Source organism: Sebastes fasciatus, chromosome 12, assembly GCF_043250625.1.
Source record: "Sebastes fasciatus isolate fSebFas1 chromosome 12, fSebFas1.pri, whole genome shotgun sequence".
In the NCBI taxonomy this organism is placed as follows: Eukaryota; Metazoa; Chordata; class Actinopteri; order Perciformes; family Sebastidae; genus Sebastes; species Sebastes fasciatus.
Window position 1 is genome coordinate 9,426,345 of NC_133806.1, and position 14,813 is coordinate 9,441,157.

The 14,813-nt window shown below is 44.3% G+C and overlaps 1 protein-coding gene across 1 annotated transcript; it reads left to right on the forward strand.

The window, feature by feature from the left end:
- The first annotated feature begins 226 nt into the window (after positions 1 to 226).
- onecutl (one cut domain, family member, like) lies at positions 227 to 9,291 on the forward strand. The gene is made up of 2 exons (XM_074653029.1): positions 227 to 1,425; positions 8,842 to 9,291. The coding sequence occupies exons 1-2, from the start codon at positions 378 to 380 to the stop codon at positions 9,150 to 9,152; spliced, it is 1,359 nt and encodes a 452-aa protein (XP_074509130.1). The 5' UTR covers positions 227 to 377; the 3' UTR covers positions 9,153 to 9,291.
- Positions 9,292 to 14,813: the final 5,522 nt, after the last annotated feature.

The window sequence follows — 14,813 nt, forward strand, 5'->3', positions numbered from 1 at the left end:
TGCCAGAGGAAAGGAAACACACAGCTGAGCACCAAAGAGACAAGAGAGGAGCTGAGTGCTGATGCACAAGTGAGAATTAAAAAAAAGAAAATCACAGTTAAAGAGCTTCCTGGATGCTGCTGCTGCTATAAACTCGTTTTCTGGGAGTTTGAGAGGGAGTTTGAAGACAGTACTTAACGTTATCAGATAATTAATTAGACACCCCCATAAGCCCGGAAATCAATTAATTCACAAATCAATAAAATCCATAGTCTGGTGTAACAAGAGACCTTCCAGACTGTTAGCCCCGGCTGTTGAACAACAATAACAAGCAAGAAGAGCAACAAAACACACACAGGGGTGAAGAAGTACACATTTATTTTGTTTGAAATTTGAAGATGGATGGGAGTCTAGGGGAGATGTCCCTCCACAGTCACCCGGATCTGGCTCACAGCCAGGACGGCAGGGCCATGCTGCACTCGCGGGACCTTTCGGCTGCTTTCCCCCGGCCTTCCCTCGGGGGCCCCTCCATGTCCCTGGAGCCCGATCCCCGTCCGTCGGGCTTCGACCACTCCATGTCGGCGCTGGGGTACAGCGGCGACTCCCCGTCCAGCTCAGGCAGCACCTACACCACCCTGACCCCGCTGCAGCCCTTTGACGACAAGTTCCACCACCACCACCACCACCACCCCTGCCTCCCTGTCAGCAACGTCATCGGCAGCTTCACCCTCATGCGTGATGACCGAGGCCTCGGCACCAACTTCTACAACCCGTACGGCAAAGACCTCGCCATGACCCAGAGCCTGTCGCCACCCTCCGCGGGTTCAGGGCTGGCCTCCTCCATGCACGGCTATGGCAGCTTGGGCAACAGCCCCAATGGCAACGGTGGACAGATGCTCCACGCCGGCTACGACGTCCACGGTGGGAGCCTCTTCTGCCGGACGTCCGATTTCGGCCGTGAGATGTCGCCGCCGGGCCTGGGAGGAGGCGACGTGTCGGTGGGGCACCAGCTGAACAAAATGGAGGCTCACCAGCATGCCCAGGGCCACCACCCTCACACCCTCTACAGCCAGCACTACCAGCCCCACCATCACCCGAGCCAGCAGGCCTCCAAGATGGGCGAGCACCTGCACTCCTCGTCGTCCGCCTTGTCCTCGCCCGGCGAGGGCATGCTGGCGGGCTCGCAGGGCGGCGGAGGCGGCGGCGGCGAGGAGATCAACACCAGAGACGTGGCCCAGAGGATCATCACCGAGCTGAAGAGGTACAGCATCCCCCAGGCCATCTTCGCCGAGAGGGTTCTGTGTAGGTCACAGGGCACACTGTCTGACCTCCTGAGGAACCCCAAGCCCTGGGGCAAGCTCAAGTCCGGCCGTGAGACCTTTAAGAGGATGTCCCGCTGGCTGCAGGAGCCAGAGTTTCAAAGAATGGCCTCGCTCCGGCTGGAGGGTAAGATCTGGCTTTGCTCTCTATCTGCTTCACACACACATACACACACACATGTACGTACGCACACATGCTCATACAGAAACCACAACAACAAACAGACACACTCTCTTCTCTTGTTTTCCCCAAACACCTTCCTTCTCCATGTCTTCCAAAAAAAAAAATTCTCCTCACCAGCAATCAGTATGCAGCTCAGGTTGAGACATGAGGAAAAGCATCATACTGATGTTTCCCCTTCTTCACACCACTGTGAATGTACCACTGGTTTGTCTATTGTCTCAACAGCCTGGATAATAAGAACTTAGCAGCCACATTGAGGACAGTTTGAGCAAGAAAGGGCCATATGTGCCATTCCTTTGTTTACTTTGCTCCCAAACAGCTCCTATTGATTTGTACAGTAGCTACAATAAAAAAAAAAAAAAAAAGCCACAGACATTTGCCCTCCTCTTAAATGAACCATGAAGATCAGCGTGAGCAGCGGTTGGCAATTTAATCGCTTTTGAGCCCACAAAATAATTTGTGCAGATATGCCATTCTGGAGCGATTGATTAATTCTAGCAGTGATTTATATCTGCTCAGCGTGCGGCTGAAGTTGAGTTGGCAAGGTAGCTGATGCAAATTAGACTTGAGCTTTTGCCAGACGTCTTTTATCAACGTCGTCACCGAGGCAATTACTGCGAGGCTAAATACTAATGTTGTCCTGCTCGGGGAGGCAGCACCTCGCAGGTTGGTGAGATTCTTCATATCTGGAAAACAAGAGGTTGTTGCTTAACTGGAGGCGCATGTAATCTTTAGTGCGGCATCGATTAGTCCACTGACAGAAAATTATCTGTTTGGATAATCAATTAATAAAAGTCACTTATCTAGCAGCTGGTTCTCAAAATGTGAGAATTTACTGTCTTTTCTGTTTTATATTTTTTGGCAAATTCAGTAAATTTTTTGCATTTTGGACTGTTGGTCAGACAAAACAAACAATTTGAAGATGTCACTTTGGGCTCAGATTTTTTTTCATTTTTCACAATTTTTTGACATTTTATAAACTTTACTTATTCAATTATTTGGAAAAATTATAAAGAAATTATGCAATGGTAAAAAAAAAAAAAAAATCTTTCTTTGCGAGCCTAGTAGTATTTATACAGATTTCACAGGGTAAAGATTTTTTTTTTTTGAAAGGCACATTGTAATCTGCTGCTTGACATTTAATATTCTTTGGGGATGTGGATTGAAGACACGACAGCACGCTGTACAGTGCCGTGTTACAGTGTTGTCCCTCCACAGGGACCGAGGGCCCATCTGATACACGGAGCACAGAAAGAGATCCAAGTGAACACAGTAATATGAGACCAGAGTGTGTGTGTGTGAGTGGTGTGCTCACTGCGGGGGTCTGTGAGGAGTACGTGTGTGTGAGCCTGCCCAGTTGATCACTGCGTTTCGCTCTCTGTCAGCAGCTCGACTGATTAAGCCCAACAACACAATAGAGTTCATAGGTAATGATTTTGCACTCTTGCAATCCCTTCACAATTATTGATCTTTGATTGTTCGGCTCTGAGAGCACATGTGTACGTCCTCCATTCAGCAAAACGTTACAGCAATCACACCCCAAACCTCTTATCTAAAGATGAGTTATCTGTGTGGTGTGCTCTCTGTAATTTGACAGAAATGCTTGTTTGATGAATCCAATCCTGCGAACGTGTGAACGCTTTGTATGCAAAGCGCCTTCTCCCTGTCACACAAAAAAACCTAATCGTCCTCATGATAAAACAGCTCTTTGTTCCTTTGAGCAGATTTCCAATCGTCAATCAATCTGTCTTTATTTGCAGCATCTTTGTTTCTTCATCTTTTTTACAAACACAAACATTATTTTAACGAGTCGGTGCTCCGAGTCCGAGCATGCCGATCAATCAGGCTCATAAAAAATTTAAGTCCCTACACAGAGAAGTGTGCTAATGTTTGACAATGCTGCTCTCTCCCTGCTCCCACACACTCTGAAATTGCATATTTAGTTCTTGGCAAAGCCACAATTTGGACAGCTCGGCACTTTTCTACATAACCTACTTTCCGAAGGGGGTTGTTGTTTTTCTCCCCCCCCACCCCTTCTGGCCAACCCCCTTTTGTTTAATTACAAGCCTCTATTGATTTCCATGGGAAAGAGCAGCACGCCTTGCCCACACACACCTCGGCCGCATCGGCGAATCGAGACTGGAATTAGAATGCGTGGTGCCCTGTGCTCCCCAGTCTGAAGATAGCTCAAGTGCTCGCTGCTTCACGCCTCAAGTTTTAAGATGATCCTCCTTAATGCAGCACTCGCTTAAATACATAGAAGGCCCTTCAGTGTCAGCCAGCAGCAGCACCGTGTTATTTCCATAACTATGTCTCTGATATGTGGAAGGCTGCAGAGCTCTCTCTGAGTCTCGATGCACAGTAATTATGGAACATTGTTGCTGCCATTTTGTCTTCTTTTCAAATAATTGTCTTTTCTGCAGAGACATTTTGCTAAACACGGAGGAGGTGGTCCCTTGGATTTATCCGCAGTATCTTGTTTGTGTGTGTGTGTGTGTATGTGTGTATGCTCTATGGATTACTGCACTGTATATGAGATGCATCTCTAGCCCAACCTCAGGCTGTGGAGGAGGCAATCAGGATTTAGTCGGAGAAGAAGTCAGGATAAAGACCACACAGCCATGCTCCGACACTTAAAGTCAAGGAGAGTGGGGTGGGGGGGGGGGGGGGGATCAGAGACTATAACTTTAAAGATGATGGCCGAAGCCCTTGACTAAAGGTCCAAATGAATAAGAAAGGTCAATGCGGTTTACGTGTCGGCTCCAGTGCCTGCACCCACCCCCACAGTAATGAAAGCCACAAAGCCTCGTCCACCTCTCGCTGCGTACAGTTCACATTCTACCGGCTGAGGCTCAAAGGTCAAAGCCGATTCCATTTGCATATCGGGAATTGTAAGCAGGCCGACGTGGCCAACACCTAACAAACAGGGCTGTTGTTTTTTTTGTTTTTTTATCTTGGCTCTTGCAGCTCCCCCCACTCCGGCGCTGAAGGGGTTAACCAGCCTCTGTGGGTCGAGGAGTCTGAGCTGCACAGATTTAATCAATAATTTCTATCAGCCCCTGGCCCAAGAAATCAGCAGGGGGTGGGCTGGGGGGGCTGCTGGGCGGGGGTGTTGGGGGGCTGTTCTGGCTGGGAGGGGGGGTGTAGGTTGAGACGCCGGGGGGTAGGGAAAGGGCTTTCGATCACGTTTCAGCAACACGAGACAGGGGCATACATCATGATTAGGGGCTGTTCCCACGATCATAAGAAGCCTATAGGGGAATATTTATGTCTCCAGGAGTAGCCCCAGCACCGGGGATTTATAGCATGGTAATTGTAAGCCTTTTACACATGATTACAGCATAAGGAAGCATTTACTTAATGGTCGGCGTTATGATCGTCAGTGAGGGAGAGAGCCGAGGATGGGATGGAGGCGAGGAGGAGGAGGAGGAGAGCGGCAGGACACCCCGACTCCAACAAGCCATAAATCCACGCTACAAGCAAGCTAGCCAGCACTATCATGTCATTCCTTTCATTACTACATGAGCTGAGATTGCACCACTGTATATATACCGTCTATAGCTGCAGACCCACCTTCCCCCAACCCCCTACCCAGAAATATTGATGGCGGGGATGGTGTAACGCCCGTGAAAAATGTAGCATTTGGAGAAAAAAAAAAAGATAATTTCACTTGACATGCCGCTGACATCTCGGCCTGTTCAGATTTTAATGAGACGTGGTTCGATAACTCTCAGAAATGCAAACGAGCTCCGGATGCCTAAAAGCTAACAGGCACCTGTAATCTCAAGTTGACAAGAGTGCATCCCCGAGTCAAAACATTTCCTTCAGATAATGATTTTAGAAGGAGGACGTACGCGGGGAAATCACGGCGAGATTTATTCATGTCCAGTTGAGTACTTAAGTTTCAGAAACTCAGCTGGATGTCAGAGCAATCAAAGTCCAACAGTGACACACACATACACACACTCCCCACCCGGCTCCGATGCTGCTGTTGTGATGGCACTCGTGTGGAAAAGACGCCAGTAAGGTCACACTTATTTCTCAAGCGCCCCTGCTAATGAGAGAAATTTGCCGCTGTGAGTTTGAGGAGTGAAGAGCCGGTCATACAGTAAACATCAGCCCCGGCTGTGTGAGATGACTCTCAATGGGAAGATGTAAGCCAATCAATCGAACGCGTCAGTGCTGTTTTTTTTTTTAGAGCAAAAGGCAGCGTCTTTGGTTTATATAATGTATGTTTTGGAGCATGTGTGAGTTTGATTGTGTGTGTGTGTTTGAAATATGGGATTTCAAGGTTATTGCTGCTAGCTGATATCTCCATCTAATCAAGTCATTTTGGTCAATAATAGAGGACCATAAACCTTGTTTACAAGTGAAGAAATCTGCCAGTGCAGCAAGATTCCACCAGAAAGCAGCTTTTTCTGATATAAAGTTATATTTTTCTTGGTTCTAGAGATGCGTTCTGCCTTTTCCTGTCTTGTTTCAAAATACAGACATTAATTTCCCCACAAAATAATTGAAAAAGACACATCTTACTGGAAAACATCTTACTGTTCTGGCAGATTTCTTCACTTATTGTGAGAACATTCAAGACAAAAATTACTTGTTCACATGTTTTGTTTTGTTTTAACAGTGGAGGCTGTTTTGGCTGTTTTAATGCTCAAAATGTCCAAAGATTCAGTGTTATCTCCACATTTCTGTTCTTCTGAGGGTGTGAAAGCTTCTGAAACAGCATTTTAAATATCACAAATCCTAATTTAACTCAATACTAAATCAAATAATAGTTTTAATATTGAAAACATTATAGCTAGGGCTGTCAATCGATTTATATATTAAATCATGATTAATCACATGATTGTCCATAGTTAATTTCAATTAATCACAAATTAACAGATTTTTATCTGTTCAAAATGTACCTTGAAGGGAGATTTGTCAAGTATTTAATACTCTTATCAACATGGGAGTGGACAAATATGCTGCTTTATGCAAATGTATGTATATATTTATTATTTGAAAACAATTAACAACACAAAACAATGACAAATATTGTCCAGAAACCCTCACAGGTACTGCATTTAGCATTAAAAAAATATGCTCAAATCATAACATGGCAAACTGCAGCCCAACAGGCAACAACAGCTGTCGGTGTGTCAGTGTGTTGACTTGACTATGACTTGCCCCAAAACTGCATGTGATTATCATAAAGTGGGCATGTCTGTAAAGGGGAGACTCGTGGGTACCCATAGAACCCATTTTCATTCACATATCTTGAGGTCAGAGGTCAAGGGAACTCTTTGAAAATGGTCATGCCAGTTTTTCCTCGCCAAAATTGAGGGCAAGTTTGAAGCATTATTTAGCCTCTTATTCAGCCTCTGTACCACAGTACAGTACCAATGGATTCCTTAGGTTTTCTAGTTTATCTTCACTCTAGCTTTAAAACTGAGCCCACTACAGTCTAAAAATCGCAAGTTGCGTTAATGCGTTCAAGAAATTAGTGTCATTAAAACAGATTGGCGTTAACGCGTTATCTTTGACAGCCCTAATTATAGCACAATCATATTTAGTAAATTTTTTTGTTTACAGATTTCAAACTTTCAGGCCAGTACTCAATACAAGTCCAGCATTGGCTCCAATCCACTGGTCCTTCCTTAGAGTGTATGTGTGTGTGAGAGTGTTTGTGTGCATGTGCATGCCCCGTTGTGTTGTCTGCACATACACTACTGCTTACACTTAGAAAAGCATTTGATACCATCAGCAAAACAGTCGCTCAACCGCACAGTGCTGATTGAAACCTCTTAAAAGTGTGCATTTAGGTAATTGCATGACTCCCCCAAATATGTTTTAGTCCACTTAAGGCTTCTAAACACCCTGGGCAATGCCGACTCTGCTTGTTTCACTCACCCCTGACGTAACCTGCCTTTAATAGAAAATAAATTAGTTCCCCCTAAAGTGATTATTACTCACTCACTGCCGCCACATGTAAATGACTTTTATGAGAAACTAATGATGTTGAAGTGTCCACTAAGGGAAAGGGAAGAGAGGTAGAGGAAGGAGATGGACAGAGAAGGAGAGAGAGAGAGAGGAGTGGAGTGGAGGAAGGGGAGGGGGGAGTTGGCTCGGTACACAAAGGCAGAGGTTGGTGTTGTGTTTCCTGTAAATACAGAATTACAGCGTGTTAGAGGTGAAAGGTTCAGCGATGGATATGCAGAGAGGAACATGCCGCCTGAATTCAAAATGCTCGTCTGATTCTCAAAATGGATCTGAGCTCAACCCACACACATCAGGCTATTTTTCCCTTCCTCACTGAACAAAACTGGCTTTTTTTTTCCCTTTTCTTTTTTTAAATTTCAGACTTTTCGTGAGGAAATATTGATTATATAATTGGACGGGCTGCCGCAGCTACAGCGGTGTTTAACCCAGACCCTGAGTTTGTATTTTGTGCTTGGTGTAAGCGAGACTGGCATTAAAAAACAAATTACCAGGAGGCTTCATCACCTCTTTTTACCACTTAAAAAGTTTAAATATTGCCAACTTTGACATTGAGCTAATTTCTCCTCTAGGGTACAAAACAGATATAGAAATACAGCATATTAAGGAAGGCAGAATCTAAAATGTACATTTTTATTTTAAATGCAGTCACAAGATGTTACAAATCTAATTCATAGTTTTGAGTAGTGTTGTACTAATCTGTAAATTAATGTTTCTGATGTGTCTTGCTTTGGCCTTAGTGTTATCTTTCCTTGTGTAGATTGCAATTTAAAATGTAAAAAAGACATAAAAGCCAGAGTCCATACGTTCTGTCGACAAATAAGCTGCAGAAATGACATCGTAGCAACAGAAAAAGGTGACAGATTTTGTCTGAAAATGATTACCAATGGGTTCATCGGTCCTTTTGCAAAGTGAGAGCTTTACTGTGCATCTGTTTTATGTGTTTGAATGTGATTCTTTTTTTTGGAAGACATAGTAAGTGGATGACAACACCAGATTTTGCGCTTTGTCTCAAGGCTAGATACATGTACAAATATACCGTGTTTTCCTAAAGCGAAAGGAAGAGCATAATGAAAACCATGAAGAGCTTTGGCCTGGATGTAGTAATCTGCTTTTTTTCCCAGCAGCCTTACTGCAGCTCACTGGCAATAAGATGTGATAGGTTGAACATCTTGATTCCTTTACTGCACAATGAAACAAGTTGCTGATTCATCTCTTTTAACTAATCAAAGTTGCTTAGCTAATCTGTTTTCTTTCAACAAATCCACTTTCCCTCGGCTTAATCCATTTGTCCTAGTTAGCCAGCCAGTCTGTTAGCTAACCTGTTTCCCCTTTCCTTTTTTTTTAATTTATCTTTTATCCATCTGCCTGCAGCCTGCAAGCGGAAGGAGCAGGAGCAGAGCAAGCTGGAGCGCAACCAGGGCCCGAAGCGCACCAGGCTGGTGTTCACGGACCTGCAGCGGCGTACGCTCCTGGCCATCTTCAGGGAGAACCACCGCCCGACCAAAGAGCTGCAGATCACCATCTCCCAGCAGCTGGGCCTGGAGCTCTCCACTGTCAGCAACTTCTTCATGAACGCCCGCCGACGCAACGTCAACAAGTGGGCAGAAGAGGGCCGTCCCTCCTCCACGGGTTCCTCGGGCTCCAGCATTTCCTCCTCCGCAGTGTCCTGCAGCACGGCATGATGACGGACCGCCGAGGAGGTGCGGTGGGGAGGGCGCTGATGGAGCAAGGGGGCACATAGACTGGTCTAGGCAGAGATCGGCCGTAATAAATGTCCTCCTCGTTATCAGAAGGAGCGACGGAGCCAGCTATTATAAATGATTTTATGAAGATGAAGCATTTTCCCAAAACCAAAGTTGATCGCTCCCTTGAAATAGAAGGGGGCGATACCCAGAGTGATATGATCGCAGGACGTGAGGTCCTGCTTGTATAGTCAAGGGTGCAAAGATGATTTGACTCAAAGAAGAGTCACGCCCTTACATAGACACCATCTCATTGCATTATTTTGATTATCTAGATTAGAGATAATGAGGGTATTACAAATCAGGAGGAAGCATATTTTGGTGTACCTTCTAATCTATAGTCATCTCTCCAAACGTGAAGAATCAAGAGGTGCCGTTTGCTCACATGTGGAGAGCTCCATTGTGTAACTTCTTAATCAAAAGTGTTCACCACCATCATCCAAAGACGTTAATCCTCCCCCCAATGTTCTTATGGTCCTGTTTTTTCCTCAAGAATCAAGGTGAAAGAGGAAGAAAAGGCTTTTTTTTAACCCCATTTTTTTTCTCTGAAGAACATTATTCTCCTTTCTTAGCATGTGTTTCCATGGTGATGGTTCCACGGGACTGTATGGCGTTGTTCCAAGTTCGGAGCCTGGAATTATCAGGAGGGTTCTGTAGCGTCCGTGACTCCCGGCTGTCAATCATTCACCATCAACAGGAGCCTTTCCTGTTATTTTGTAAAGATGGTCCCGCCTTGAATGAATCAGAGTTTTCAAGGGGGAACCGCAGCGCATCTCGCCGTACGCCAGGACAGAATCAATAAACACAAGTAGGATGCAGAAACAAGACTTGTTGGTGCAACTGTCTAGCTTTAAGACTCTGACTGAGCTTTCAAATGGAAGCTCCACAGCCATTTTTTGACTCAAAAATCAAGCCAAAAAAAAAAGAAAAAATTACAAAACAACCTTTGAAGGCTCCGCGGGGAAGAGCTACACCTGACACAATGTATAGTGACATTGTAGTATTTTTTTCCACTCATTTCCAAATAACTGTAAACACCTCTGCTCCATTACGAAATCTTTTTTTTACAGATGTCTAGAAAAATGGAGGAATGTGATTCTTTCAGCCCTTTTTGTACAGATTTCAAGCACATCGCTCTATTTATAGAAACACGATGGAAGTGTGGGGCAGTTTGTTTCAGCCCTGCAGACGTACAAGGTCATTTTTTTGGTCCACAAAGGAACGGCTTTAACATGCCTCCTTATAGCCAATAGTTAAATCAAACCGAGAACGTTTCAAATGCAATTGCTGATCTGATCAATGTATTTATTACTGCATTTGTGTATTTATTGTTTTTCCCTTTTTCTTTCCTCTATTTATTTGGTTATTTATTTATGCTATCTATATACTGTAAGTATTTATTTAAACAATGCTCTGTATGTCTGTGTGAAACTGAAGACTTTTTCTGATGGGCACTTTTAGCTGTAGAATCCCATCGTAATACCAAAGATTAACATTGCCTCCCTGAATGTACGGCCTGAATCCCTAAACCCAGTACCCGACCTGATCCCAACCCGATTCAGCCCGACCCACCCAGTGATGTTGCGTATCTCTCTCTATCTTTAAGGCCTGGCCTTTTGTTTTCTTTTTCATTTTTTTTGTAGAATAATGGGGATTTCTTTACTCTTGCAAATGTCTCTGCGGTCAGCTCTTAACGCCAAGGCCAAAGCTTGTTTGAATGTTGTGATAATATTTATAATTAATACTATGAATAATAACAATAATAATATTAATAATAACGATGATGATGTGGCATCCCATAGGTTCACAGGTTGCTTGTAAAGTTGTGTTCAGACCAATGCCATCTGGCGGAGTGTGTAAAGTGTCTGGGGACCCACTTAAAGCGCCATCTGAAGGCTCCATTGAGTGACCCACCCTCCCCCCACATCTCTCTCACCTGCCCCCCCTCCCAAGTGCAGCGCAGACACTCCTGTCTATGTCCAACTCAGTGTGATCTCACCGTCCTCCACATGCCTAGCCTTTCTGCCAGTTGTCTCAGTTCCAAGAGGGTTCGACATGGACCTTTGGGGTTCTTAAAGTGTGTTCCTCTTCTGGGGATCTTGGGGTTTTTGGTTCTAAAGGTCTTAGGGTTCATTCCTGGACCTTTGGGGTTCTTAAAGTGTGTTCCTCTTTTGGGGATCTTGGGGTTTTTGGTTCCTGGGTTCTGAAGGTCTTAGGGTTCATTCCTGGACCTTTGGGGTTATTGAAGTGTGTTCGTCAACTTCTGGGGACTTAGGTTTTTGTTCCCTGGGTTCTAAAGGTCTTAGAGTTTGTTCCTGGTCTTCTGGGGCTTGCTAAGGTGTGTTTCTCAACTTCTGGGGATCTTGGGTTTTAGCGCCCGGTGTTCTAAAGGTCTCAAGAGTTCGTCCCTGGCCTTCTAGGGTTCTTCTGGTTTGTTCCTCATCTTCACGGGACTCTGATTTGGTCGGGAGGCCTCTTAGGTTTCTAGCCTTTGTCCCCGTTCTTCTAATGGTCTAAGAGTTTGTTCCTCATCTTGTAGGGATGTTTGATTTTGTTGCAAGGCTTCTGGGGCCCTACAAGAGCATTAGGGCTCATTTCTGATCATCTGGGGTGTTCTTGGAGTTTGTTCCAGGTCCTCTAGGGTTTGTTTGGGTTCCCCCGGCAACTTGCACAGGCACAAGTGATTTGATTTTCAAGGATTTTGTGTTATGGATGCCCTAAATCAGGATAAAATCACCCAAGATCTGATTGTGTGACCTCTGTGTAAATGCTGCCAAAGAGTGGCAAGGTTAGCTTAGCCGTTTTCCACCCTCTCTCTCTCTTTCTCTCTCTGTCTTTAACGTTGGAAGGGGGCGGATTGCCGGGGCCCCTTCACAGCGTGCACTTGAAAGACGGGCGGTCATGAAAGAGGCCATCGACTTTTTCGCGGACTTCAAAGGGGAGGCTTTTTTCATCCCGTCTCCTCTCTGGGTATCTGGTCTGGGGTCCGCTCTCGGCCAGACCTGTGGGCTTTAGGGGGCATTCAAAGGGGGCGGGGGGAGATCAGAGAGGAGGCTGAATCATCCAGAATGAGGATGGTGTTCGTGGTGTGTGTGTGTGTGTATAGGAGAGGTGGGAGGGAGGTTGTCTGAGGAATAGGAGGTGTTGGAGTAGTGGGGCATGGAGCTGAATTAAACTTTAATGAGCAACAATTGTAAGCATGCTGAGAGCGAAGGGGGGCGGTGGTGGGGGTGTGCGGTGGAGTCGGTACAGGGGGGAAAAAATAGAAAAAATAATAGAGCTTGGAGGCTCCTCTGCCGACCCCTGCTCGCTACTGTCATCGTATCAAAGCTGAGGTGACACCTTTCAGGTTTCTCTTTGTCTCTCTGACTGGGAGCCTAAAATGGAGACAGAGCTTTTTGTATTGAGCCACCTTCTGCTCCGTGTCAAGCGGGGAAGCTCTTCCCTTTCTGTACAGATGGGAGGCGAAGAGGGAGGGGAGGAGTGAATCCGGTTGGCTGCTGCAGGTGATCAGCGTTGCCATTTTAGCCTGCGGCACCCCCTAGTGGCTTTTCTAGGAACTTGACCATGAAACAAGTCTGGCAGCCGAGGCCGTTGCAGAGCGGAGATAATGAAAATAGCAGAACTGAAAGCCAATGTATTACTTTCAGAATAAAAAAAAGAAAAAAAGACCAAAAAAAATGTTTTTGATAATGTTTAAACCAAAAAAACAACCAAAGATTGATGGGTAACTGCTGAATCATATGTATCATGGGTAGTTTTAGCAGTTCCCTATCAGAGCTACCGTAGCACTCAGAGGATTCAAAAAAGCACCAGTGGGGTTCCGCGTGCTGATTATTTATGTTGCATAAAACAGTATTATGTTGAGCTGGAACTGAGAAACTGACATGAGGCAGTGTCTTCAGATGGAAGTCTTTTGACTCTGTAAAACCCCAGTGTCCCCCTGTCTGTCCCTGCCCTCTCCCCTGTGTGTACATGAAGACTTTACCCATCTACCTCAAATGTGTGAGATGTTGTGTGGCAAAGATATTCCTTAACCAAAGAATCCATCCTGTCAGGGTGTCTGTCTATCTATCTATCTTATCTATCTTGTCTGTCCATCCGTCTCTTCTTCATGCCTTTTACTCCAAACCAAATGTGCTGGAATCAATCCGTAACAGGAGCCGAACGAGGCCCCCGTCCAGCCAAAGCTTTAAGTCCAGTATGCTAGAGTGTCCCATCGATCCATGTTCTGTATATAAATAAAATCATTCTCAAGACCAAAAAAAGAAGGAGGTGACAATCCAAGCAAGGAGGATCTTGCTGTAATCAACGTTGCCTATTCCTTGTTTTCCGAAAAAACTAGAATCATGTGACTTGCTGTAACAGAAAAGCCCAAGAATCAAGCACTCATCCAAAAATAAAAAAGGTCGGAGGAGACAGAAGCTATTTTTCCACATTTGTAAGCCACCCCTCCCACCCCTGTTTTTCCAAAATGTTTAGTGTAGTTGAAATACTGTTTGATCCCACTGTTGTAAGTAGGAATTAATTAAATCCATACAAAAAGCTTTAAACGGGGAAGAGTTGAGGGAAATATTATATTTGACTGAGTCTGAGTTTCCTCAGCTTGGACTCGACCCACCATGCTTTATCGTGCCATTCTTGTCCATGTGTTAGACTTACTAATGAATGTGGCTAACCAACCAAAGGCTTAAAAAAAAAAAGATACACAACACTTTAAACGTCAATCATGGTGGGACATTTTGTATCAACAACTAAAGAAAATCCCTTTGAATACCTCATGTGAAAATTGTTTGTTGTGATGTTGCACTAAAAAAATAAAAATGACTCATTTGTAACCCAACACTGTTCTCCGTTGACTTTATTCTGACCTTGCTGGAGGTGTTAGCGGGGAAGCTCTCTGGGTTTTTAAAGGCCAACACTGACAACAATAGAATCTTATATAATCTTAAATTGGATTATATTTATCCAACAAAATTGCAAGAAATCACCTTCACTCAACCCTTTAAAGTTGACCTATCTTTATTGTATGATAGTAATACAGTATAGCAGTAACCTTATTCCTTAAGGGACCCCTTTTCTGTCATTGAGTAAACAGACCCCTGACTAAGTGGCATATTTTTGGGATATTACATATTATATTTGATGCATAACAATAACAGTACAGAACAAACTGTACAATTAACCCAAAGAGTGAACGCAGTAAAGATTATTTCTTGTGAATATTGGACCACAGATGAGTTTTTCTGTTCTTTTTTATACAGTTCTCTGTATTATTTTTAACAATCATACATACTTAATATGCTTCTCTTTTTTTTGGACTAATTCAGTGTTTTCTTCTCCCTGACGCTTGGCCATCGTTCAATCAGCTCTTTGGCTGCGTACTTCTCTAATGCAGGAGGAGGCTGTTTTGCAGAGAAGGAAGGCTCTGTGAATATAGCTTGTGTTCAGTGTCTTCACTTTGCCATTATCCCGTTTATATCTTAATATATATAATAATCCAAACTTGAAAATTACATAAATAAATAAAAATTTCATTTAGTTTTCTTCACAGAAATTAATGAAATGCTGAGATATAGGTCAATTGTACAATTGTTTAAA

What these genes read in the sequence shown, in the direction of transcription:
- onecutl (XM_074653029.1), top strand. Translation starts at nt 378, where the DNA reads ATGGATGGGAGTCTAGGGGAGATGTCCCTCCACAGTCACCCGGATCTG. An exon ending in GGCCTCGCTCCGGCTGGAGG is followed by an intron (nt 1,426 to 8,841) that starts GTAAGATCTGGC and finishes ATCTGCCTGCAG; the next exon opens with CCTGCAAGCGGAAGGAGCAG.